Genomic DNA, 26666 nt, shown 5'->3' on the forward strand with positions numbered 1-26666 from the left:
GTGCAATACAATACAATACATAAGTGCAGTACAATACATTACAATCAATACTTAATAAATATATATATGACACATTAGAAGGGTGTTGTATTGATAGAGATTCAATAAAAGAATCAGAGATGCTTATTTTTCTATGTTCAGTCCAAAAAAAGTGTTTTAAAGTTTTGTTTTTAATATATTTTTAAAGAAAATTTAAGTGTTTGAGAAACCAGTAATTCTCTTCTGTTATCTTCCTCCTCTCTTTTCTTCTGTTGTCTTCTTTCTTTTCTTCTACTTTTCTTCTCTACTTCTACTCTGTTCTACTCTCTTCTCCTCTCTTCCCTTCTCCACTCTTCTACTCTTCTATGTGTTTGTTCTCTTCTCTTCTGCTCACTTCTCTACTCTGTTCTGTACTATCTACTTTTCTACTCTTTTCTACTTCACCATCTTCTGTTCTGCTATGTTGTACTCTCTTTTTTTGTTCTCTTCTATCTACTCTTTTCTTGGTTCTGTCTTTTCTCTAGTCTTATCTTCAGCTCTCTTCTACTCTTTTCTCCTCATTTTTTCCCCTTTTATTCTTTTCCCTACTCCGCTTAATTGTCTCTCTCTCTCTCTCTCTCTCTCTCTCTCTCTCTCTCTCTCTCTGTCTGTCTGTCTGTCTGTCTGTCTGTCTCTATATCTATGTCTCTCTCCATGGCCAGGTCCACCACCACTATGTTAAGGACCAGTACTTTGTTGCTCAGAAAGATATGAGGCGTTCTCGGCTGGGGTTTTATGGGTTAGCCCTGTGCCGGCTTAGCCACAACATCCCTTCTAGTGGTGCCAGAACCCCAGCCTGCCTGGAAGCCACGCTGAACACTCACTCTAATAAGGCGCCACTCGATTTATTAGACCAAATCATACTTTTAATGTACATATTTGCTTCTGACACGTGTGGGGAGCCTCTGCCTGAGGTGATTGTTCAGTTTATGCATGTTTTATGTGAAAACACAATAACTGTGTTAATTGCAATTCGTGAGGCTTAGCTGTCTGGAACGAGGCAAAGTTCAGCTGTGGAGATATTGGCATGCCGTCCTCATCTCTGCTGACTTTCTGATTCACAGTTAAACTGTTTTGAGATGAATAAAACATACTACTTACCATCAGTGCAACATTCCTTTCCTTTGTGTGCTCTTTTACCATCTATGGGCAAACACGGTGAAATGAGTAAAGATTTGCTCAAGTTGCTCTGCACCTCCTAATATTCCACTTCCAGACAGTGTGCACAAGGGGGTCTGAGGGAGTTCTGTTATGTTGTTATTACTGTGGATAGTTTTGTCTGCTGTGGAGTTGGGTCTTTTTACCACTTTACTGGAGAATGCCTATTTTAAGACCTGTTGATCATTTTTCCTTGACCAAACATTTTAGTGAAAAGTTTTGGGTCGTATGCACTATAATCTATTCCAGATAGCAGGAAGATTTTCTAGCCTCGATAGATATTGTTAGATTTGTTTTCAAGCCAGAAGTTGCAAGAGCTTGTTTTTGTTTTGAGAATTTTGCAAGGGCCACTGGATATTATTGCCCAGTAGAGTGCTTTACTAACAGTCTATTCAATCTCTCATTCACAGTGATGAACTCCGAAAAGAGGCACGCCAGTTGAAGAAAGAGTTACTTGCAATCAAGCAGCGGAAAGAAGAGAGCATGAAAACCGAGGAGGTCGACAGTGCTGGTACGCGTCACTTTGCAGACACTTTAGAGATTTACAGTGCTGTACAAAAGTCGATAACCACAATTTAATTTATTTCATTTCCAGTAGAAGTCATTCATTTTTCAGTGTCAAGAAAAAAGAAGACGAAAAATTGCACAGAAACCTTAAACGACTAAATCTAATATCAGTTTTTGTCCATTATTTTTTAAGCAGGGCCAAATACCGTTTTTTGGGCTCCGATGCTTCTGTAGAAACAAACAGTGAATAGTTGAAGCTTCACCCCTTTGGGGTGTGCAGTGTAGTACAAGAATGTACTGTGGCATCGCCACACTGTGTTGAATGTAGCTCAGTTTTTTAAAAAGAAGAAATGTTTATTTTGGGCTGTTTTAGGTTCATTTGTACAAGGACTGTTGAAGAGCATAAATACGGTTGGAGTGGTGGGTTTTCCAGAAGAAAGCGGAGGGCTGTTAGCACTGGGCTGCCTGTGTTTCTTCTCGCCGTGTTTCGCGCTGTTCTCATAAAGCTGTGTTATGGACAGTAACTTTAAAGAACATCCAAATCCTAAAATTCAAAACCAGATACCTACCCAATGAAATAATTGAATATTCTGGTCCTGCCAGAGGCTCACTATCAGTTTTTAAAAGAAATCGGCAGGGATTTTTGTCCACACAGTTCAGTCTTAGAAGTTGCATTTTCTGCTTCTCACCATCCAAGAAGATTACAAATTTAGACTCATCAGCCAATAAAACCTTCCCCTGATCTCTTAGATGTCCAGATGCTTTCAGACCCACAGTGATGTTGTCTTCTAACAGTGGAAGTACTGTTTACTATAAGTACTAATTACTGTCTGATGGTGACAGTGTTGGTGGTCTACTCGGTCTTGTGCAGTTGTTAGGAGTCCCATTTTCTCTGTATCTTTTAGTGCTTTTTAAATGTGTTTTTAACTTTATTTTCACTTTCTCCTCTTTATACATTTTGTGTCTAATCTCTTAAGTAGAAGTGGTAGGTAAATGCACAGTAGTGTCTTCTAAATTTTGATCAGTAGAGGTTTTGCATTCAGCATTTGTAAGAGTAGCAGCGTAAGTTCTCTGTTCACTTGCAGTAAATTGGTGCTTGCTTTTGTTCTTTCCACTGCTATATCTGATCTGTCTGACAATAGACAGTTAACATGGTAGACATGGGTAACAAACCAACATAGCTTTGTTTTTCTACATTAGTCTCTGTGTTTTTAGGTCAAAAATAGCCAAGATTGCTTTTGTGTGTGTGTGTGTGTTTTGAAGCTTATCCAGACTAAATGTGGCATTCTAAGTATGTCTACTGTGACCAGGCATTTTTCTTCTGCACATTATCTGTTGCTTCATACAGTTCAAGCTGTGGTGTTTGTCAGTGCACCAAGTGATGATGAAACATATTTTTGGTCAGTCACTCTAACCACATAAACAGAGACAGTTGAAGTCAGAAATTCTCCCTTGCAACCAAACAAATCCATTTTTCAAATCTGTGGCTCACGGAGTTCCTTAAAAAAATAATCACAAATTTCCCATGTGTGATTCCCTATAGCTCTAGGTGGGACAGCGTTTCAGTCTTAAGCATGATATATAATGGGTGTAAAGTGGAGCTGACCTGTATGATTGCAGTTCAGGACTGTGTACTAAAGCAGCATGTCGGTGCAAAGTCACATTAAGAGCTTCGAAGAGAACTTGTTTTTACATATTTGTCCTTACTTGAACTGTTCTGGCAGAAGTGTGATATTTCTATGAAATGTGTGCTCCCCTTTGGATATGCTGGTGTCAGCATTGCGGGTGTAACAATACACATTATTTCAGGTTTGATATGTTGTTTGATACTGAAGTCTAGATTCAATTTGATTGTTGATACTTGATGTGTTAGAAATGTTTGGCTCTGCTGAGTTCTAATTATACACAGAATGATTTGGTGTAGATAAATAAAAATTCTGAAGTATTTTTTTTCCCCAGGCTTCTACAGTATAAGCTCCCAAAATCACAAATGTCTTAAACTGATAAGCAATAACAGAGTCTTTTGAGTGTGGGCATGTGCATAGAAGAAGCCCTCCTTCCTCATCCTCCCTCCTCCCTTGCCTCTTTACTCTTATAGGATGCACCCAGCCGAAAGACACCCACATCAGACGGGGATTAGCAACATGGCAAAAATTTAACATCACAATTCTTTTACATTTTCACAATACATGATACGTATCAGAATATTTAGTTGGAACAGAAAAAAGCCCCAGCAGTGCTATGTTTAAAAAAATTCTCTTAAAAACTGTGAGGACAATGATTTTATGCAGTGTTTCATGTACCACACTGCAGTAAATCCAACTAACAGGCCGAATTATGCTCTCTTTGTAATGAACCATGCTGTTGGTCTGGGTTCTTCAAGTGCTGATGATATTTGCAACTTAATCAGAAAAGCATAGTATAAAAAGTGCAATGAAGCCGCAATATAAACAGAAAGGACAAGCTGCATTTCTCATAGAACTGGTTTGTTAGTTTTAGCCTGACTGATACCAGAGCGTTTCCACTCGTACCACCTAAGGAGCCGCTTGACTTGGTCAACTGCATCAGACGAGGCTGCGGTGGACCAGCTGGTCCAGAAGCGTGAATGTAACATTTGCCAAATTCCTGCAGTCTCTGACGATCAGAGGCCTGAGAATATGGCACATGCATATAAGACAAATAACTTCAGAAATTCAACAAGACTGAAGTGTTTATTCTAATTTCTTATTCTACCTTAAATTGTTACATTCAGGCTCCTGTACACATGTCCGAATATAACTGCTGCTCAAGTTAAGGTGGAACCGAAAATTTGAACGAAAAAATTTGTGAATAAGAAACCAATTTGCCTTGTGGGGATCAGGACATGAATTATTAAGCTTTGTTTATGCTAAGCTCACGGGGCTAGTGTTATGAAGTATTACTGACATAGGTTTATCTATATATTGTTTAGATTTGCTTTTACTATTTTGCAAAAAAAAATTTCGGATTTACTTTCGTTGTTAAAATTGGTTCTTATTATAAAGTGAAGAAACATCCCAGAATAATAACACTGTTAACCTACCAGCATCAAAGCATCTCACTTTCATCTATTTTAATTGAAAAAAATACATATTGCTGCTGTCTCCAATCTCTATTTTTGTCATTTTTCAGTTTTTGTCATGATTTGAAAATGCTTGTTGCCCTTTACATTGTATGTTAATCTCATGATGAATGAACCAAAATAAATGGCCCAAAATGACTTGGAAAAAATTCTGGTTCCATAGACTTATATTAGAGATAAGGTATGATTTTCCCTCTCCTGTAAAGGTACCATTTTGGAGATACAAGGGTTTGTTCCGACAACAGTGATATATACCATGATATATACCAAAAATGAAGTTTTTATTGTGCTGTGATGCAAGGTGATGCACCTGCATGTCAACTGCTATCCTATATGTATATATCATTACCTCTTCATTCCAATAGAACAAGTAAAGCAGCACATTTTCACTGTCGATGTTTTACTGTTAAATAACTGTAGCTCCCGTTTACAGACACTTTGATTTGTCCTCTTTCGCCCCCTTGAGTACTGATTGCTTGAATTAGCACAGTAATTTTAGAATGCATGTTGAGTTTGTACAGCAAGACCATGCGTTTGGAGTGCATTGGCCAGGCATCGACATTTGTGTTCACCTACTTGTGTTGTGTATATTTCTGGCCGTAGTCAGTGCAAGGCCTATTTGAGATATGCGTTTATTCTTGGATGACCTTTTCCTTGCTTCAAGAGATCAGAGGAACTTGTTTAAAAAATGACTTTCTAAAAGGAGCTTAACAGCCTTGCACTTTATTTGCATTAGTAACACTGTGCAGTGTTCTCTGCTCCAAATCCTTTCTCACCAGTACATTATATTTCATTAAAGCCCAATAGATTACATCGACATAAAAAAGCCCCAGTGAGGTATGCCTTCCAGCGGACCGCTGTACAGTCTCTTCCCCTGTCTCACTCTCCCTCCTGCGTAGCGGGGAGGTTATTCAGTGAACCTTAATGTGTGTCTCGGCCAGTTCAGCTGAGGGCAGGCGACTCTTTGAAGGTTCCTCTCATTACACAAACGTGTAGGATGGGGGAAGTTTGTGCTCGCAGGGCTGCGGCGCTCTGATCTGTCAGTGGACGCCACGGGGAGGCTGGAGATCTGCTGTAACGATAGGGCACTGGAGTGTGTGTGTGTGTGTGTGTGTGTCAGGTGAAAAGGACAGCTTAATTTCACTGCAAGGGGTGAAAGAATGAGAGAGAAAGAGAAAGCAGCAGAGAGAAAGACTGGGGCACAATGAGACAGTGAAAGACGGATTGAGTGAGGGAGAGGCGCTCTCAATCCCTCAGTCTTACAATCAGGTTAAAGCAGATGAGCTCTGGCCCTTATCTGTTACTCCTGGACTGAAAGGGTGGCCCCAGGGCCCCTGCATTTTTGCCCCAACTTTCTTTGAGGATTAGTTTAGGCCTTAGCTTTGCACAGCATGGCCTATGACCTTCTCCAAGCTTTGTGTGGTGGCCCTGTTGTATATCAATGTCTTCTCATTTCACATTTTCTAAGGTGTGTCACCCTGACCCTCTCCAACACACCCAAAAGCTTTTTTTTTTTTTTCTCGTTGAATGCCTGGGAGTTCACCCTGGGATGTGGTATTTGCATTAGTCACAACCACAGAGTTTTAAATGGTGAGTGGAATTGGCTCAGAGAGTGCTTGAGTTGATTACTCAGTGTGAACAACCAAAACCAATTTCTTTTTCTTTCTTCTCACAAAAAAGCATTTATTTTTTCAGTAGGAATTTCAGGTTGTTGTCCATAATTGTAGTTTACACCCCCAAAGCCCCCCTCCCCCAAAAGAAACCCACTTTAATCCTGTGCTAATTGTTGTATTGTTTGGAGAAGGAGTTTTTGCATTTTTTTTGCTAACATGACGTTGGAAGAAGCGTTTACTTGTATTGTCTGTGGATCGAATTGAGCTGATATTGTCCCACAATTTCAAAATTACGATATGCTTAAAAAAAACAGTTTTTGTGAAAAGTTTTATTTTATGTGGAGATGTTGACTGTTGGCTATAAATTCCCGAGCTAACGACAATGCTAACGAGACACCCGCTTTGAAACCCACCCCACAAATTCCTGTTTTAATGTCCAGAGCAATCATTAACGCAAGCAAAACAAGCTAGCAAAAAGCTAGAGTTAGCTATACGTTCATTCTTCAAAATTAATTTTTCAAGAGCAGTGCTCGTTTAGTTAGTGTTTGAACTGTTACAGAAGCCACATAGAGCCACTGGTAACGCATTGATTAGCATATTCTGTTTTTTTTTTTAACTTAATTGCAAATTTGAAATTGCTAATTAAATTGTGCATTTATAGTTGCATTTCCAATTTGAGTGTGGATCATTTAAGACACAATTCATATTAAAATGCATTTGCATTTCTGTATACTGGAAAAAATGTAATATGGAAAAGCAAAGCCTGAAACATAAGCAACCGCTGCATTTTAGCCATCTCCTCCAAGACCAGGGTTGGGAAACACTGCGCTAACCCACAGTGGCACTGCGTCTCCTTAATAGGAATATCCACCAATGGCTGTCCAGGTCCTCTGACAGTCCTGCAAGCCTCTGACCAAAGCCAGTCACAATGACTTTAATATTGACATGTGTGACAGCCACAGGTTCTACAAGTCGGTTTTGCCACTTCCTGCCCCTCACTTAAGTCTCTCTCGACGTCCTGACCATAGCATTTGATTAAGACAAGGTAAATGAACTGTCAAAAGTACTTTTCCATATTATCCATATTTTTCCAGCTCTTATACACAGAAATTTAAACGCTTTTGTGTTATGTCTTCAATAATGTACACTCACATGGAAAATGCAAATGTAAATACACAATGCAGTTAGCATTTTCAAATTTGCATTTAAGTATCTTCTAAAGTGAACTTATAGCCTGGTTTAATTTAACCATTTTTACATTGCAAGAGATAATGTTTAATTTACATACTTAATTGCAGTTTTTAGGACAGACATTTTAGTAATGTTAACTTTGTTACATTCATAGGCCAATTACAGGCTTATTGTTCGACAGTGTTGACGAGCACACCATCAACCCCTACTTTGAGGTCTGCCTTCACAAAGTGTTGGATTGGGCTAGATATTTCACACTTTGTTCCTGTCCTTATAAGTCGGTGGTCTTACACACATTTAGCCAAGATTTCATGGTTGTCTCCACATTTTCTCAATATAAAATAATTTCTGGTCACACAAGACTATGTTCACTAGACAGACAGCTAGGTGTTGGTTAGGGAAATGAATGTATTGCATATGAAGCTGCTAGACTGTTATGTTTAAATTATGTAGCCGCTTCTATCTTTGTAATTTATACTAGGGATGTGCATTTGTACTAATTTTGATATTCGAGTTACTGAGTTACTGACTGGATATCTGGTCAACAACAGGGAAGAAAAAAGCTAAAATGGTAGTTTTGCATATTATGCAAATTAGCAAAAAATCTAAGTGGGCAGAGCTAGTAACAGTCCAACTTGCAAAGTTGTTTGTTTTGACCCAGGATAAGACAAAAAAAGAATTTTGTCTCTAAACATTTTGGTTTATGAGTTATGAAGCTAAACGTCTTTTGCTGCTCTGTAGCGCCCCCCTCTGACCAATTGGGGTCATTTTTGTTGCCTGGCTAGATGCACACAGACTACACCTACCCACCAAGTTTGGTGTCTCTAGGACTTGCGGTCTCTTCTCAACAACACGTTTTTCAGGAGAAAAAGAATAATAATAATAAGAAGAAGAAAAATCAGAGCAATTCCAATATGGTCCTATGCACTGCGTGCTTGGACCCTAAAAATTGGTATAGGGCTGTTTGTTTACTTTTTGGATGACAGCACTGAGGTTAGGATACTACAATTTGAAAACATTAGCCAACGGAAACCAGCAGGTTTTTGTTTTGGGTGAGCAACAGAGGCTTTTTCTTTAGATCAGATGGCCTAATAAGCTAAAACTAAAGCTAGTCAATACAACACTGAATGTTGATGAGGACTTGCCTTCTATTTTCTCCTCCGTGGAAGAATTTAGTGCCAACATGTAAGTCTGTTTTAGAAATATTTTCACTGTTTTTGAACCTAGCTAACATCAGGCAGAGTCGTTAGCCTAGTTAGTGAAAAAGCTATGACAAAGCCAGCCGCACCATCTCTGACTTATCAGTCACGTCTTTTATAACGTGTCCCAGACAACATTAAAGCATAAAATAGCTGAATTCTTGGCCTGCATGTTTTCTCTTTCCTCCAGTGATGATGCACGACAGATACACAAATAGTGATATTAGTATTTTGAACTGTTAATACAATACTAGAATACCAAATACCTATCGCTAATTTATACTGAGATATCTTTTCCAGTGCAAATCAGTCGTAAACATGAAAGCCGTCCTGTGGTAAAATTACATGGCCCCACCTCCCCATTTAAAACTTATCCCGTCCAAATAGTATTTATTAATATCGCTCACCTCATTGTAGAATTCCAGATGTTGTCATGCAAACCTGCCACAGATCCTTTTTTCATCACTTTCCTCTATCCATCTCTTGACTTCATTGCTCCCCCTGTTACCACCACTGCAGTTTCTTTTAAGAACACTTAAATGGGCTCCTACGCCAACATGCTGTTGACATTCTTCACATTCTTGTGGGAACAGTGGTGCAATGAGCGCATTTTTTAATATTCAGAAGGTCTTTAAAAGAAATAAATAAAATGGAAGTGTTAGATATCTTTATGTTGACTGAGGTATGGTATGTTTAGAGTCCTATCATTTAGGGTTTTTTTGAAGGGGTCCTTGTGGTAAACACAAGAAGCGGATTCTGCCAGGATGAAATAGACCTCTGTCCAATCTGCTGGTCACCACCGAAGGATCTGGTGATATTTATGTATTTATTTAATTATTTAGGAGAATGAAATTACAGCAGTAGGAATTTGGGTCCGGCGTGTGCGCATGTTTTGATTGGATGCTGTCCCCTCTCCTGCCGCTGGACCAGAAGAGGTCATGGGCCGTTTGAAATAGACATGTTCACCGTGTGCTTGGCAACGTCTGAGAAAATACCAGGGAAAAACCAAGACAGTGAGGGGAAACTATTCCTGCTCCAAAAAGAATTTAAATTCAATCTGTGATATCTTTGCTTATCGAGCAATCTAAAACACACAAGGAGGAAAAGGCATCTGAGAATGATAAAACAAAACAGTTAGAGGTGCTGTTTTGAATGTGCCATTTTTATGGTTATTAGCTCACATTGGTGGTTCTCTTCTGGCATATTCATCACTCTTACATTTTCAACAAAGGAAGAGGACTGGAAGCCCAGACTGTTTTCCATCCAACCGCAATCATTTTATTTTAAAAACGACTCAAATAGCTAGGAGCTTCCAGCTCTCGGTTAAAAGCGAAAGTTGGCTTTTCTTGACAGCCAATCTTGTCCCACCCCCTGATCTCAGTGCTTGGCTTTTGAGCGCAGTTTGAAGTCGGCTCTTTCTGCTGCTTGTGTGTACGCAGCGTGTGATTTCAGCTTTGTCTTAGGTCACAAAAGCAAACAAATTCTTGCTCTCTGCACTAATAATGGTAACCCACTTTTTTGGCAGCCGCTGGCTTGTTTTAGGAAGAAGCCAATTGTCTCCTCAGCAATTTACCAACCCGGCTAAAAGAGACATTTGTACCTTTTTTTTGTGTGTGTTTTTGAGTTATTATTTTCGACAGACATCTCTTCAATTTTCAGGACATAAATTATAGCATGTTCGTCTGGTCTGGTTTTCTCTTTCTTGGCATGGCCATCATGTGTAAGAGCCAAAAATAAGAGACATGCTAAAAACGCTATCCGTTTTATACCCACCCTAAATGATGTGGCAACATTCTTTTTACCACTCGGAGTTATTTATATGGGTTATGCCTCTGTGCATGGGGTGTTTTATTTCAATGGCGCCTTGTCAGTCAAAGCCGTTGATGTGGAAGAAAAATTGTGAAAGACTAATCTTTGAAAAGCATTTGTAAGTGATGGTTAAAAAAAAACATTAAGGCAGTTCAGCATATCTGAAGCATTTGTGTGGATTCACAGGATTTGTATGCCACTGAGGATTAGCATCTCAATGAAGAGCATTTTTCCAAAAGGCCTGAAATCAGACTCTTTGCAGTGTGCCAAACCACCATATCTGCTTTTATTTCCTGAATTGATGCTATTATACTTGTCCTGTTATGTCAGTTTTGCACCCAGCACTGTGGTTGTTCACCAATACATTATATTTGAAATAATATGGTTGTATTAGTGTACTGTTTTGTACCATTAATCCAAGACTAGGAATCTTTGCTAATTGGTTCTTTCCTGTAATCCACTGGCATTTGAACTAAGGCTGACAGATGAGATTCTACAGATTTATTTATTTATTTTTGAGAATTGTAATAATCTCATCATCTTATACTGCGGTCATACCACTTGCATCCAAACATAACTTTTAGCCAGGGCTTGCATTGAAACAATGCTAGAATAAGTTAATCCTGAGTAAATACTAAAAATATTGCAGTTGCACATGTACGCATCTTAATGGTAGTTGTCGTGAATTTTGTAGGTCATCAGTTATTCTTATTACTTGACATGTGCAATAGGGATGTAACAATACCAAAATCTCACAATACGATACATATTGCCCTATTAGCATCACAATAAGATACAATTTGATTAAGAATTAGAAAACAATTACTAAGGTAACTTCAGCGTTTATGTATTTGTTAATATATTTACGTACTTTCTAATTGATATTTTTCCCAAAAAATGCTGCAGTGCTTGCTTGAAGGAATAATGTGCACATATATATTTTTTTAGAATCCATAAAATTAATAAAAATAGTATTAACAGAAGTGCAAGATGTATAGTACATATCGTATAGGACAAGTTCATTTACAGTTTGATCTTACGATAAACGATCTTTGATCGTATTTCTATGTAAAGTGTGGCTCTTACTTTCTTGCTGAAATGAATGTGTGAGGGGATTTTCTAGCGTAGCTTAATCACTCCCTGCAATCTGGGACTATACAGGACTCTACAACCGAATACGGGTGCAATTCAGAAGCACTAAGTGAGAGTCTGCACTAAGTGGCTGCATCTGTGGGGAGACATAGTTGCTGTGACTCATACTTTCTCCTTGCTCAGGTACCTGAGACATTTGGGTGATGTCTTCACAAATGAGTTACCAGCACAAGTATTTGGTATTTGTGCAGTGTTGGCACACTGTCACCATTCAGTCTGCCACTCTATTCACATCCTTATTGTACACGACTAGGAAACTTGAAGCGTTCCCAAGTGAGATGTATGTGAGGACTTTTCATCTTCCAGCTAACTTACTTACTTCTTTTAACTTCTTAAAGAATAACTTTGTTGGCTAACCAAACCAGTTTTTTTACCTTGTTGATTATTAATTCTAGGAATATCATGGGCTGTGTTAAGTAGAACTATAGAAAACATTCCCTCTTTCATGTATTTTATAGCATGAAATCTGTTTTCGTTTTCACAGCACATATTATCTTGTGACTCCCATATAAAAAAAAAAAATTAACATGCTTATCGTGATATTAAACAATTTCCAACTCCCCTACCATTTCTTCAAGCGGAACTGAGATTATGCTATAGTGCTTATTTGAAGTCCGTCAGATAGTTGGGACAAATTGAAATGTTTCTAATGGTGAACAGAAGGAAATTATGTTGAGCTTCCAATAAAAAAAATTAAAGACCACATGATGTACAAAAAGTCCAAGAGCTCTTTAATTTGGGGCCAAAGCAAAAAGAAAACAATGACTGATAACATTCTCACACATTAAACAACGCTAAGCAAAGCATTTTTTCGAACTACGTGCTATGGATAAACCGTTTTGCTTGCTTTTCTGAAATTTTAGACTGCAAAAATACATGCATTAGTGAGATCCTGCTGGTGTGGGTCAATTTCCTCTCTTTTAGTGATGCACACAAGACCTGCTAATAGCTCTTTAGGGAAAATCTGAAGTATTGTTGGGGGGGGTGGTGTTCTATACATGAATGAACATTTAAATTCTGCATCTGTTTCACATTAAAAGTTAGAATTACATAGTTCCATGTATTGAAATTAACTTTTTTTTATAAGTATTATGATTATTATTATTATTATGGTTCAGTACTACAATATTTTAATTGCTGCTACAGCACTTGCAACTAGCTAGTGTTGCCTCAGCAAATTCTTGCTTCATGCAATAGTAATGATGACCCATGTTTTGGAACCTGCTGGCCTGTTTTAGGGAGAAGCCAATTGTCTCCTCAGCAGTTTACTCAAAAACTTTATGCACAGAGCTGCATTTGGGATTAAGAATTTAACAAAATACTGAAAACTGATAAACGCAAATGAGACGCAAACTGAAAACCAGTATAAATGCTGGAAAGGGAACAATGGGGCAACAACATGTATATTATTCAAGACTTGAGTTGCTGTGAAATAACAGTCATTTGAGGCAGTAAAGCACTGTTTCATTAAAATGTTTGGAGTTTATTCTTTACCACATTACATAATATGGGCCAGCATTGTTGGTTATCAGAATTTAGCTTCATATTTGGTACAAATTAGTACATTGATCTGGCCCTAATTTGAACATGTTCCAAGTCGATACACCTCATCTTGGTCAAGCAGTATTTACGTTGCTTATAGATGACAGCTGGGACTCAACTCTTATCTGTCCTCTTGAAACAGTAGTAATGGCTTGGGCCAACAGGTGTCAACTTCCAGCACTGGATCTGAGAATCATTCAGTGCCAGCACTAATCAATGGGAAACTGTTAATGTGGCTTTTGATGCTTCAGGGGCCTTTAAAATTGTGCTCTTTTTTTGACTCTTTACAAAAAAAAAAAACATGATGATTGGCAAGTGGGGAAAAAAATAATCCTTCTTCCAAACGATGAGGCGTTTGTCGTCCACAACAACCCCCTGGTTGCTACAACATGAGGCGGTGATTTGTAGCTTTCTTGGGTGCGAGTGACAGGAGAAGGGAGGAATGTTGTTAGAATGGCCGTCAAACTCAAAGATAGTACTTAGCGACAACAGCTGGAGCGGCGGAGGCGAGCTTTTCCTGCAGTATCCTGGGGGCGTCGTCACTCAGCGGCCTGCGAGTCCTGGACACATCGCTTTTTCACTCCCATAAATCAAGGAGGAAAGCGATTGCACCAGTGTTAGACTTGCTTGCAAAAGTGCCCTTCATACCCAGCTTAACCCTGTGAGGCTGATCGCAGTCGCTGCTCAGAACTTCAGGCCCTTTAAAGACCTGAACACCTTGTTAAATAAATAATTGCAGTTTCCTGGAATCTAATGACAGCCATTCAGCCAAGTAACAGCCAAATAACCTGTTTGACTCTTGACTTTTGTTACTTGGTTAAGTTACACTTAAGCAGAGCTGAACTGCTCTGTGAAGTCCGGGCTGTTCATTACAGAATTAGGTACACAGCCTTAGACAGTCAGTAAACACTGTACAGTGGGTTAAAAATGAAAGAACTTTCGAGAGTTTTATTGTCATATGCACAGTAAAACAGGAGGTCACGCAGTGCAATGAAATTCTAACTTTGCTAATCCTCTTTTCACAAAAAAACATAAAGGTGAAATAGAGGTAGACATTAACAAGTAAACTTGGTAGTTAAAATGCCAAAACATCAGCCATCCGGGTTTTTATATCAGTCAGGTAATCAGCCATTGCAGAAGATGGCAGCATGTTTAAATGTTTATTATGCATGTATATTTGAGGATCGTCAACATAGCATCGCCTTCAGTTCCATTGCTATCTCATGTTATCAAGTCGATAATAAAAAGTAGCAGGTCTGAGCCCTGGGTAACACCATGTGAGGGGCTAGATAGGTCAGACCTAAACCTAGAGACAAATTGCTCTCCATCAGTGAGATGATATCCAGTTTTCAGGTTAGCGCAAATAATGTAGTATTCATTTAGTAGCTATATAGACTGCAATGCAAACTGGCCGAGCTATTCTTAACTTATAGACGTGTGTAATAGTAGTTTGGACCCGTTGGTGACTCTGGGCTTTTTAAATGGTTTTAACGCTGTTAGTGAAGTAAAACAACTACATAAATTATTGCCAATGTACTGCAAGCATTATTCTTTATTCCGTGCAGTAATACACTACATGCACGTTATTAAATGTTCTTTACTTAGCATGTGTATTCAACAGTCTTTAAATAGATCACGTGAACAGACAGTAATCTTGCTGCGAGACGTCATCTTTCAAAATCTGGCCCAAAGCCGTAATAAACATGCTAGGTGTGCTGTTTTCTATAGATTTAAAAGGAGATGCAGTTTTCAATCTCCATGGATGTGTTTTAGAAGTCCTCAGCTCATTACTTTTTCTGCTGTCTGTCTATTTTTCTATTAGCTCAGGCCACAGACTAAACATTTTCAAACACAGCCAACTCCAGCCAGTGGCTTTCAGACTAACACATTCTCTCAATGTTCTCTCTCTGTCTAGGTCTGACTCACTCTCTCTCTCTCACTCTCTCTCTCTCTCTCTCTCTCTCTCTCTCTCTCTCTCTCTCTCTCTCTCTCCCCCTGCATTGCTGAAAAACAAATTTCCAGCATCTCTCCAGTGTGGTTTTCAGAGTGACATAAATACGAAGAACAAACAAATGTTCCATTTGAGAGAAGAAGGGGAAAAAACCTGGGCTAGTAACATGGCAGAGCTAAAGTGAAATAAATCAGCCATGCTTGGAGGCTTCACTATGTGATGTAGTTTGTTTGTTCCACCTTTTTTAGCTTTGGCTCGGTACTGTCAAAGTCTCCGTGACCTGAGCAGCCAGGTGAGGCCATTTGGTGCAGGATAGAGCTGTAGTGGAAAAAGCTTTAGGAGTACTGGGCACGCTCTGTCCGGCTGGTTTGTGACATCAGTGCCAGGGCCGTCTGCGTTTGGAGATTTTTGCACTGGCGTATTAATGCTTCTAGACAGCGGTGTCAACAAAGCTGCCCCGCCATTACCGACTCTTCCAATTCCAAAAAAATGAAGCATGTGTAGAATGCATGGTGTTTACATTTCGGACCCTGTTTTTAAATGCTACGGTTGGTGCTTTGGGAGCGCATCTGAGAAGATGTGATATATAAATGTCACCTTCTCGATACATACTGAGACTTCTAGAGAGAGGCCCAAGATGCAACCAAGGTTCAAGGCCTAGCAGAGTTTGTTATGGCTGCCAGTTGTCAGCACTTAATGGAATTAGTTCACTCTGGCCTTCAGTTAAATATTTAAAGAAAAGATGTGCAGAGGTTGCATCATTTTGGGTACGATAAAATGGCCTGCTTCTCATTTGTAGCCTCCTAAAATACTGCATCCTGTCAAGCAAAGCTCCTTCCTTTACAGCCTGAGCCAGGTTTTATTTGTCTGCAGTGGTTCTGACAGTAACTTGGTCACTTCTTCCATCTGTTTTCCACTCTCTCTGATCTGGTTTTGATATGTCCCGCTGTAGGACACTTCTGATAGTCCTTAACAGCAGCAATCATCAGTCTACTTCTTTTAGTTCAATCCCCAAAGCTGTAAGAGTTGCTTTTCCATTTAAGACACTCTGCCCTGAGGTATCGTTTCCAAGAGCTCATGTTTAGCTTCAAGGCTACACTGAAGAATCCAGCATAGTTTTCTCTGTTTTCTAAAAGAACTTTACGTTATTTTGGAAGTCACCAAGCGGTTTCATGGCGCTCCTGAGCCAGTTCTTCCTCAGAGCCGTAGCCTGTATGCTTGCTGATTCCACTTCCAGTCAGTAGGGCCGCACATAATTTGGTTCCTTAACTGTTATTGCAGAGCTAATCACTGAATGTTTTATTGTGTACTATAGGATCGCTGACCAATCACAGAGGTTCTTTGAGTGTTGAAGCGTAATGTGTAGGTGTCCCAATACTTTTGTCCATATTGTGTGTGTGTGTGTGTATACATATTTGATTTAAGATGGCAGGCTTTTTTTGTCACAGTTAGTGATGTGAGGTCCTTGATCTCAGCATGCTGTCCTTACCCTGAATTTTTGTGGGTTTTATAGATTTAGTGTGCAAAAAAAATCCATCTTAAGCTTTACATTTGCAGAAAGTCGTTTGGACTTGAACACAGCTATAAATTTTGGCCTTAGCAATGATGAGGGTCTCAGGGCCTAACGTTTGGCAGTGACAAACAGATTATTCTTGGACGAAAGCAGCCCACTGCAGCAGTCTTCTTCATCAAAGTATGCAACATGAACTTAATGTATTTCATAGTAATGTTCTTATAATAATAGTATATCACACTGTGGAATTTTTTGTTTTTTCTTTTTCTTACTTTCTATTCAAAATGCCTGTCACACAGAATTGTGCTTTTTTCCTTTAACCCCTTTTTATTTTTTACACACCACCTTTCCTTTACGTCATGTGAAAATTTCATGATGAATACACCAATAGAAATGTTATAAAATTGCTTGTAATGAAATATCTTTACATTAACTTACATTAAAAAGTAAGAGTGTTTTTGCCTTCTCCTGTAAAGTTACTGTTTTGGAGATAATTGATTTTCTTTGGACAGCAATGATATGAGGGTTAGGCCCGAAACATACTTCACGCAAGGACGCGAACGCAGACGCTTCGAGCTACGCAGACAGGGTTTCACACTTAGTTGCGTTCAAAAATGTGTTACGATGCATTTCATAATGCAGTGCAAGCGCAAGCTGCATTCTGAGCGTTACAGCAAGGGGCACTAAGACAACAGCCAAGTCAGACCAAGTTGTCTTGTACTGCCAGCGTACTTTCTCAACTGCCATAGCAGACGAGCAGTTGAGTCTCACGCAAAGATGCCATAAAAATATGATTAATTATTGCATTTCCATTCCAAGAGAAGAGGTAAAGCGGCTCACCCTCCTCTACTGCCCACGTTTAGCTGTTGAGGCTGTTGGAATAACAGTAGATCCCTCTCTGATTTGTACTCTATCGCTACCTTTAGTACTGAGTGTTTTAACCGCCACAGCAACGTAAGAATGCGCGGTGAGTTTGTACAGAAGGCCAAGCGTCTGCAGTGCGTTGGCCAAGTGCTGTCATTTGCGTTCGCGTCCTTGCGTAAAGTATGTTTCAGGCTTTAGGATTAGGTTTTGGGTTAAGGTTAGGGGTAGAATTAGGGTTGGGGTGAGGGTTAGGATTAGGATTAGGTTTTGGCTTGACCTTAAAGTTAAGGTTAGGATTAGGGTCAGGGTGAGGGTTAGGATTAGGTTTTGTCTTGAGGTTAAGGTTAGGGTTAGGATTAGGGTCAGGGTGAGGGTTAGGATTAGGTTTTGGCTTGAGGTTAAGGTTAGGATTAGGGTCAGAGTCAGGGTTAGGTTTTGCATAATGAAAGTAACATATTAACAATACATCTACTTAATGTAAGTAATGTATCAACAGAGCATCTACAAAATTTTAACTTCACTATATTCAGATGTTTCGCTACCACTACTTCACTGATATGTTGTTGATGTGTTACTGATAATCTGTTAAGAGTTTATTAATCATCTACAAAGAACCACTCAAAATAAAGCATTACCAGAAAGGTGATTTATATCAGGCAGTGTTTTTTGAAACTCAGTGTCTTCATCAGAATGTTTTTTATATTTGCTTTAAGATGAGAAAAAGCCGGCCAGTGAGGCTGTGGCCGAGTACTTGGAGAGCAAGAAGAAGTACGAGGAAATGAGGAAGCAGAAGCTGAAGAAGGGCTTGAGCCGAGAGGCGCAGGTAAACTCAGCTTAGAAGTCTGTGAAATACAATAGTAAGAGACCATTTTAGCCTTTCTCTAATGTTTTTTTTACAACAGTTAAAGCTGTAGCTCAGCCCTGTACTACTATTAATAAATGTTTACTGGTGATGACGTTTATCGTACAAGGGCTTAATCCGGTAATTTTTCTCTGGACCAAAATTATGTTGATGAGTTGTATAATTAGAACTTGGGACAGAATTAATGGATCTGTATTAATGGTCAACTACCTGCAGGCATTGGTCAGTACACAAGAACGGTAACTTTGTGGGTTTGTGAGAATTATGCACTATGTTTTTAGGTTTTGTAGAGCACTTTGGTGAAAATGTGTAAAGGCATGCAGCTAGCAGAAGAACATTTTGTAACATCAGTTTGATGGTGCTTTGGAGCCTGAGGGGATGAATCTGATGATTGCAAGCATGTTGAAAGAGTATTCAAAGAGAACTCCGTTAAAACTTCGTGAAGAATGTGTCTTCAGAGGATGTGAGTGAGTTATCTTCATCAGTATAAAGGTGATGTTGCATTTGAGACCTAAACATCGAGACAGACGTTCTTTTTGTGTATAGGTGTGTGTGAAATTAACATATGTATATACATATACATAATATATAATTAACACACATAATACATGTAAGACGTATGACGTGGTCTGAAAAACTCCTATGAAATCTGTCCTGACACCTCTGACTTTTAAATGATTATTTCAGGCTTTAAAGGGTGACAGCAGCCCATGCACACCTTATTTTAGCATGTTGTTTTTCTGACTTAGTAATGCTGCTTCCTTCAGTTTTAAGAAAAGTGTGCAGCTTGTTATCAAAGAACAGGTGAAAAATCTCAAATATAGTTCAGCCAAGTGTGAAGTGTCTGAACTTTGCGTCTTTAGTTTTGCTTTTGGGTTGCAGTGTCTGTATAATCACACTTTCCTCAAGCTGTGTCGAGCTGTTAAAGCTGCACTATGCAAGTTGTTTTGTTAAAATTGAAAGAAGTAGCATTACTAAGTCAGGAGGGGGAAAAACACACTAAAAAGTGATGTACATGTGCTGCTGTGAATCTCCCTGTAAAGCCTGCATAATATTGGATTTTGTTGAAGTTTTTCAGACCATGTCGTACATCTTTACGTATTAACATCATTCGCACACACTTAAAAATAAGGTCTAGCTCAATGTTTAGGTCTCAAATACAAAATCAGCATTATGCTGATGATGATATGATGACAATAGTAAATAATTTACTCACATCCTCAGAAAACATGTTCTCCACCATGTTTTGATTTCTTTTAAAGTACTTTTTCAGTACACAGTCGTTAGATTCATCCACTCAGGGAAGGGCTCTGAAGCACAGCCCACATTACAGAACGTTCTTCTGCATGTTGCATGCAATTACACACTTCCACCAGAGGTCTCCAAATCGCCAAATCTTACATAGTGCATAAATAAATAAATATTTTTTTCTTCAAGTTAACACTTTACTGGAGTCCTGCTACATATCGTTGTCGACAATGCCATAAACATGAGTTGTCATGACGGACTATATCTGGTAATGTAACATTTTCATTTTACTTTTACTGGCAATTGTCATGATAGATGTCATAATGTTTGATGTCATAACGGCTGTCACGACATTAAACATTATGACAACTGTTGTTACAGTTACCAGTAATAGTAACAAGATACTGTTATATTGATGAACAAAATTTGACAAAACCGCTCATCTCAGCCCAAGACATCTTCCATGACATGTTTATGGCATGGTTATGGCTGTGTTATGCAGCAGAGGTCAAGTAAAGTGTTACCTTTCTTTGTTTCTATGATTTCTCACACTGCAAAAATAGACAAGAAGTACAGACAAAATTTGCAGGCGTCTCCTTTGAAAAGCCAATGGCTAAACCTAACTGTCTGAATTCTGAAATCTTCTGCTGTTTTTAAGACACTTGCTCTTCTGGACCGCTTTAAGTCCAAGCTGTCAACAGCCATCTCTCAGGCGCCTGAGGTCGCTGAAGATGTGGAGGAACTGGGAGAGGATGATGACAAAGGATGGTGAGAAATGTTTATAATACGTTAAGACATTAAGTAAAAAGTTATAATACAGTTTTACTTTCATCATCCTCTTAGTAACATAAATGTCGAATAGACTTTAAGTTAAGAATCTGCACTTTCTACAGAATCTCTGCAAGTTTCATTGAGCTGGTGAAAAATAATTACTACATACAATTAGACATTGAATCTGTTACCACCAGCAACTTCTATGGGTTAAAGAGTGAAATAAAGCAAGTACTGTGCAATCCAGTGCGCTTAGGCCACACTTCACACTACAGAAATGTAACGGGTTCATGAATTTGCAATTGTCTGTGATCAGAATGTATATTTAATAATTCATGCCTCATGGATTTCTCCCACTACATGGCTACTGTTCCATGTGGCTCAGCTGCATGCGCCACATCTCTCTCTCTCTCTCTCTCTCTCTCTCTCTCTCTCTCTCTCTCTCTCTCTCTCTCTCTCTCTCTCTCTCTCACTCTCACTCTCACTCTCACTCTCGCCAAGTAACTCGTTTGGCTCCAGGCAGCGCTGACACCATTTAAACAGTATGCACTGTTTGTTTTTGCTGTGCACTTGTGGAGAAGTCATTCTCTCAGCTGACTTAACTGAGTAAATAGGCGGGCAGCAGACGGAGAGTCCAGATGGAGCACGTCACGCCCAGAGTGGCCCAGGCTGCCCGCTAACTGTCTTTATTAATAGACAGGATCCAAAGGAACCCGGCCTCTCTGATGGCTCTGATCACTAAACACAACGTGAACGGGACTGAGCAGAATGTGTTCAACAGAGCTTTCTTTTCTTTTCTTTTCTTTTCTTTTCTTTTCTTTCTAATGCCTTAATGTCTGTGTTTCACTGTCTCCCATCTCTCTCTGTCTCTTTTTCTATTTTTTCCTGTTTTTTTTTCATTTTTTTCTTCTTTGTTTATTTATTACTCCTTTTCTGTCTGTCTTTTTTTCTCTTTATCTCCCTCTGATTTTCTCTTATCCCCTCTGTCTCTTTACTTGTCCCTCCTTTTTTCACCTCTTTGTTTTTAAATTATTTTTCAGTTCCTCCTTTTTATCTCTCCTTTTCTTGTATTTTTTTCTCTTTTCCTGTCTTGCTCTTTCTCATTGTCTCGCTGTCCTCCTATTTCTTTCTTTCTCTCTTGTTCTCTTATTCTCGTTTGTTTCCTTCTCAATTCCTTCACAATCACCATTTCTCTCTCTCTCTCCCTCTTCTCCCTCCCTCCTCTCCCTCCTCTCCCACCTTCTCCCTCCCTCCTCTCCCTCCTCTCCCACCTTCTCTCCCTCCTTTCTCTCCCTCCTCTCTGTCCCCTCACTCCTTCCTTCTCATCTGTCTCCCTCCCCTCTCTGTCTCTCTCCCTCCCTCCCCTCTCTGTCTCTCTCCCTCCCTCCCCTTTCTGTCTCCCTCCCCTCCTCTCCCCTCTCTGTCTCTCTCCCCTAGTCTCTCTGTCCCCTCACTCCTTCCTTCTCATCTCTGTCTCCCTCACCTCTGTCTCCCTCCTCTCCCTCCCCTTATTGTCTTCCTCCTTTTCCTCCCCTCATTGTCTCCTTCCTCTCCCTCCCACCCTCACCAGTCTGTCTCCCTCCCCTCCCTCACCTCTGTCTCCCTCCCCTCCCTCCCCTCCCTCACTTCTCTGTCTCCCTCCCCTCTCTGTCTCCCTCTCTCCCCTCTCTGTCTCCCTCTCCCCTCTCTGTCTCTCTCCTCCACCCTCCCTCTCTCCCTTTCTCCCTCCTCTCCCTCTCTCCCTTTTCATCTACCTCTCTCCCTTCTCCTTTATCTCACTTGCTCTCTCTAACACTCTCTCTCCCCCTCTCTCTCTCTCTCTCTCTCTCTCTCTCTCTCTCTCTCTCTCTCTCAACTGCTGCTTGCAGACACGTGCTGGTTTGACTGGCGCAGCACTAATGAACTTCCACACTGTTTGTTTTCATAGTATCGCCGTCTCCTGCGGCTGCTGCGCGTCCTGTCTGACAGTGTGTGTAGAGCAGCAGAGAGCAGCCGTCTGCTCTCCACTGCATACATTCCTGTCCCTCCGCCTGCTACTACACGGAACGACAAAGACAAAAACGAAATAATTACTGTGTCAGAGCAGCGAGAGGACAGTAAATCACATCCACTCACTCGCAGACACACATACACACATACTCTGAGCAAATATTGAGTCTGCTGGGTCTCATTTCACACTTGGTTAAATATTAAGACTAAATACTGTGTATTTTTTGCTGTTCTAGATGTGTTTAGAGAGTGAATAGGAAAATTTAGCTAAATACTGAAATAAAAGAAAAGATGAGCTGTTTGTACTAAGATGTTCACATTGGCAGTAGATTGTGGTTTGTATCACGATTCTTCTAAATAGAATACTCTAGTGTTTTGTAACACCTTAAAATCCCAGGCTTATTACATACTTGAGCTTATTAATCAGTAAGTACACAGAAAACAGTGCAAACTGACTAACAGATTTTCTTAAGTTATAGAAATATTCAGTAAAAGTTTGGTTGCGCTGACAGGTCCTGGTCAAACTGATCTCTGTCTGCTACAATGTTAGCATACAGTTGATCACTCTGTACAGTAATTTCAATGTAAAACAACAGAAATCCACTTACACTTACATATATAATTATTTAAAATTATGTAATATACACTTATAATAAAAGCAATTGGACAGGTCAATAGGTTTTGCTTTTGTCTGAGAGTGTAGATTTAAATGCTAGCTAGTTGTAGCATGTTTTCAGTCGCGTTCTGATTGGCGCTTAAAACAAGTTGCATGATTCCATTAAAATGGACTGTTTTGCCTACATACAACCATAGAATGAAGAGTGAGACATCTTAGCTACTCCTGACATGAGCAAATGGACAGGAAATAATGTCACTAAATTCCAGTTAATATTAAAGCATTCTCAAGGCTTGTCTGTGTAGTTGCTCATGTGGTGGTCAGCACCCACTGAAGCTCCTCTTCTGTTTCATAGTGATCAACCAAATAAGACAGATAGATACATAGATAAGAGACAAGTTAGAAAAATGCTGGAGTGTTCCTTTAACATCCACAGCCTGTTTATACCTTACACCAACATTTGTTTTCGGTGATCAGATCATGTTCAGATTTCACTTCACTGCATGAAAAGCCATGTGTTAACACGTCCAGGATGAATTGTGATCAGATTACAGTCAGTTCACCCAACACATTCAGAGGTGACCACATTCAATGCAAGCATAAGTGGAATTTCAGTATCCACATACAATTACATAACTCTTAACCTCTTTCCACTCCTCTGGACAGAACTGGACAGCTGGACAGTGGACCACTTCAGAAATCACAACAGCTGCAAGACAAAGCCTTCTCCTCTGCTCATGCAGATTATTTTTTGCCTGTTTTACACGACTTCTTCTGATATTCGAGATTGTATAGTACACTGGTAGAAACGAATGAGAAATCATCTTTACAGTAGGTTAGTAGAAGATACACCGATCAGGTATAACATTATGACCACCTCCTTGTTTCTGCGCTCATTGTCCATTTTATCAGCTCCACTTACTATATAGGTGCACTTTGTTGTTCTACAATTACAGACTGTAGTCCATCTGTTTCTCTGCATACTTTCTTAGCCCCCTTTTACCCTGTTCTTCAGTTGTCAGGACCCCCATGGACCCTCACAGAGCAGGTACTATTTGGGTGGTGGATCATTCTCACCACTGCAGTAACACTGACGTGGTGGTAGTGTGTTAGCGTGTGTTGTGCTCGTACGAGTGGATCAGACACAGCAGTGCTGCTGAGTTTTTAAACACTGTGTCCACTCACTGTCCACTCTATTAGACACTCCTACCTTGTCAAGTCCACCTGGTAGATGTAGAGTTAGAGACGATAGCTCATCTTCTGCTGCAGAGTTTGTGTTGGTCATCCTCTAGTCTTTCATCAGTGGTCACAGGACGCTGCCCACAGGACGTTGTTGGCTGGATATTTTTGTTTGGTGGACTATTCTCAGTCCAGCAGTGACACTGAGGTGTTTAAAAACTTCAGCAGCACTGCTGTGTCTGATCCACTCAGACCAGCGCAACACACACTAACACACCAGCACCACATCAGTGTTACTGCAGTGCTGAGAAGGATCCACCACCCAAATAGTACCTTCTCTATGATGGTCCGTGGGGGGGAGCTGATAAAATGGACAGTGAGCGTAGAAACAAGGAGGTGGTCATAATGATATTCCTGATCGGTGTATACACACAATGTATGTGTTAATGTGCTTTTTATGCGGTAAAGTAAAATCAAATCTTACCTGGACACCCTGGAGGCACATTTAATTGAAAAGTGTAAATGGAATCCATCCAAAGTAAATCCAGATACTATTCAGGCATAAAAAAACCTATACATGCAAAGTGTAATCAGACTTTGCCATATTTACATATGATAAAAGTTTGTAAGTCCAGGAGGCTTGAGTTTTACTTGGTTCACCTGTTTTTCTAAACCTGTGCCTATATACTGGGCAAATACAAGTTGTTTGCTTATTGAGATGTATGCCAGCTCATGGTATCTTCTTGTAGGCATAAGGATAATTAGCAAATTGTTTTGCCTTTTGCACATTTATAGGCTGCGTTGTCAAATATATATTTTTAATCTGATGAACTCCTCAGCTGTCTTGCGAACAGACATTTCTAAGAGTCACTGATTTATATCCAAAGCTGTGCTGAGCCAATGCCTCTCTCAGAGCCCTCCTGGTGTTTCCAGAAGATTACGGGAAGCAGGCTGGCAAATCATTCTTGCTTTGTCAGTCGCAGTTAAAACATATAGCTTTAGTGGTTGGAATGGCTTGCTTTTTTTGAGTCCTGCCTAACTATATGCCCAATCCATAGATACAGTCCATTGAAAGTCTTGAGTATTTTTTTTCAACCAGTAGAAATATTTGAAGTAGGTTTGTGGCTTAGAGTTTGGATTTAAGTTGTGTGTAGAGTAATGGCTTCTTGGCTGTTTGGAAGAAGTCTGCTGTTGTAATTTCTATTTAAACAGAGACAAATAGAGGGTTTGTTTGTTTAACTTTGTTTGAAAATTGTATTTATTATTGTTTTTATTTAGGGAATTATTTTCATTTAAATCTAGTCCTGATCACAGCTGTGGCATTAATATCTATTTTGAACTATGTTTAGGGCCCACTCAGAATGACAGTTCACTTCATGTACAGCACTATGTAGAGGTCAGAGACCACCCTTCATTTATTTGATTTCCAGTCAAAACACGCATTAATCACAAGATATTAAATTCAGTTCCACTTATTTGTCCTTGACTTTCTTCTTCCATATGCGAGTGGATTATTTTATATTTCAGCTCCCCAGAAATATGTACTGAAAATGAATAACTTGTACTTAATAGCTGTTTTGACTGGAAATTAAATTAGTAAGGGGTGATCTCTGACTTTTGCACAGTGCTGTATTGTATGCTGTGTACTAGAGCTGCATGATCAATCATATTTTTATCCTTATCAGGATATGAGTTTCCACAATAAACACATCATTAAGAGCTGTGATAACGGAACAGATACAATTACCCCATACACGTAGCGGCAGAAACATTGACCAGTCAGCTAAATGGCTAATAACAAAACACACAAGCACATCTTGAAAAATACTCCATCCTGAACTACACACCTGTAAAAAAAACAAAAACAAAACAAAACAAAAAACCCCACTATTGTGTTTTAAGTGTGCAATGCAGTAATGCTTACTGTGACAACAAACATATTTAATAATAAAAATTTAATAAAATAAATAAGCAAAAATATATATTTGTTTTTGTGAGCCTAGATAAAACTAAACAAATGTGAATGTTTTTTATAGCATTTATAGAAAGAGCTGTTGAGGTAGTCCTGACTGTTCCTCTGCCTTACAGTGCACATAAAATGCCCTTGCATTTCTGATGTAAGTAGCTGTTAGTATGTTTTATTTTGCACAATAGTGAATGATGTTTTGTAATTTTGTGTTTTGCTGCTTGCTCAAAGAAGAGGTTGTTGTATTTCTGTTTACACATTCAAAAAAGTCTGTACTTGCATCACTTCCGGTTAGAGAGACACTGTTTCTTTTTTGTATTTATTTATTTATTTATTTATTGGATTTTTACCCAATTTTCTCCCCAATTTAGTCGTTTCCAATTCTACCCGCTAGTTAGGACTCCCCCAATCACACAAT

The 26666-nt window shown here is 39.4% G+C and overlaps 1 protein-coding gene across 1 annotated transcript in view; it reads left to right on the plus strand.

Moving 5' to 3' along the window:
- Positions 1-26666, plus strand: part of cwc27 (CWC27 spliceosome associated cyclophilin) — a 62072-nt gene that overhangs the window by 30947 nt on the left and 4459 nt on the right. Inside the window, exons 11-13 of the mRNA XM_036595291.1 lie at positions 1587-1687; positions 18331-18440; positions 20386-20495. Of these exons, the coding sequence (XP_036451184.1) occupies positions 1587-1687; positions 18331-18440; positions 20386-20495 (321 nt within the window). The remainder of the gene's footprint in view (positions 1-1586; positions 1688-18330; positions 18441-20385; positions 20496-26666) is intronic.

Source organism: Colossoma macropomum, unplaced genomic scaffold, assembly GCF_904425465.1.
Source record: "Colossoma macropomum unplaced genomic scaffold, Colossoma_macropomum, whole genome shotgun sequence".
Lineage (NCBI taxonomy): Eukaryota > Metazoa > Chordata > Actinopteri > Characiformes > Serrasalmidae > Colossoma > Colossoma macropomum.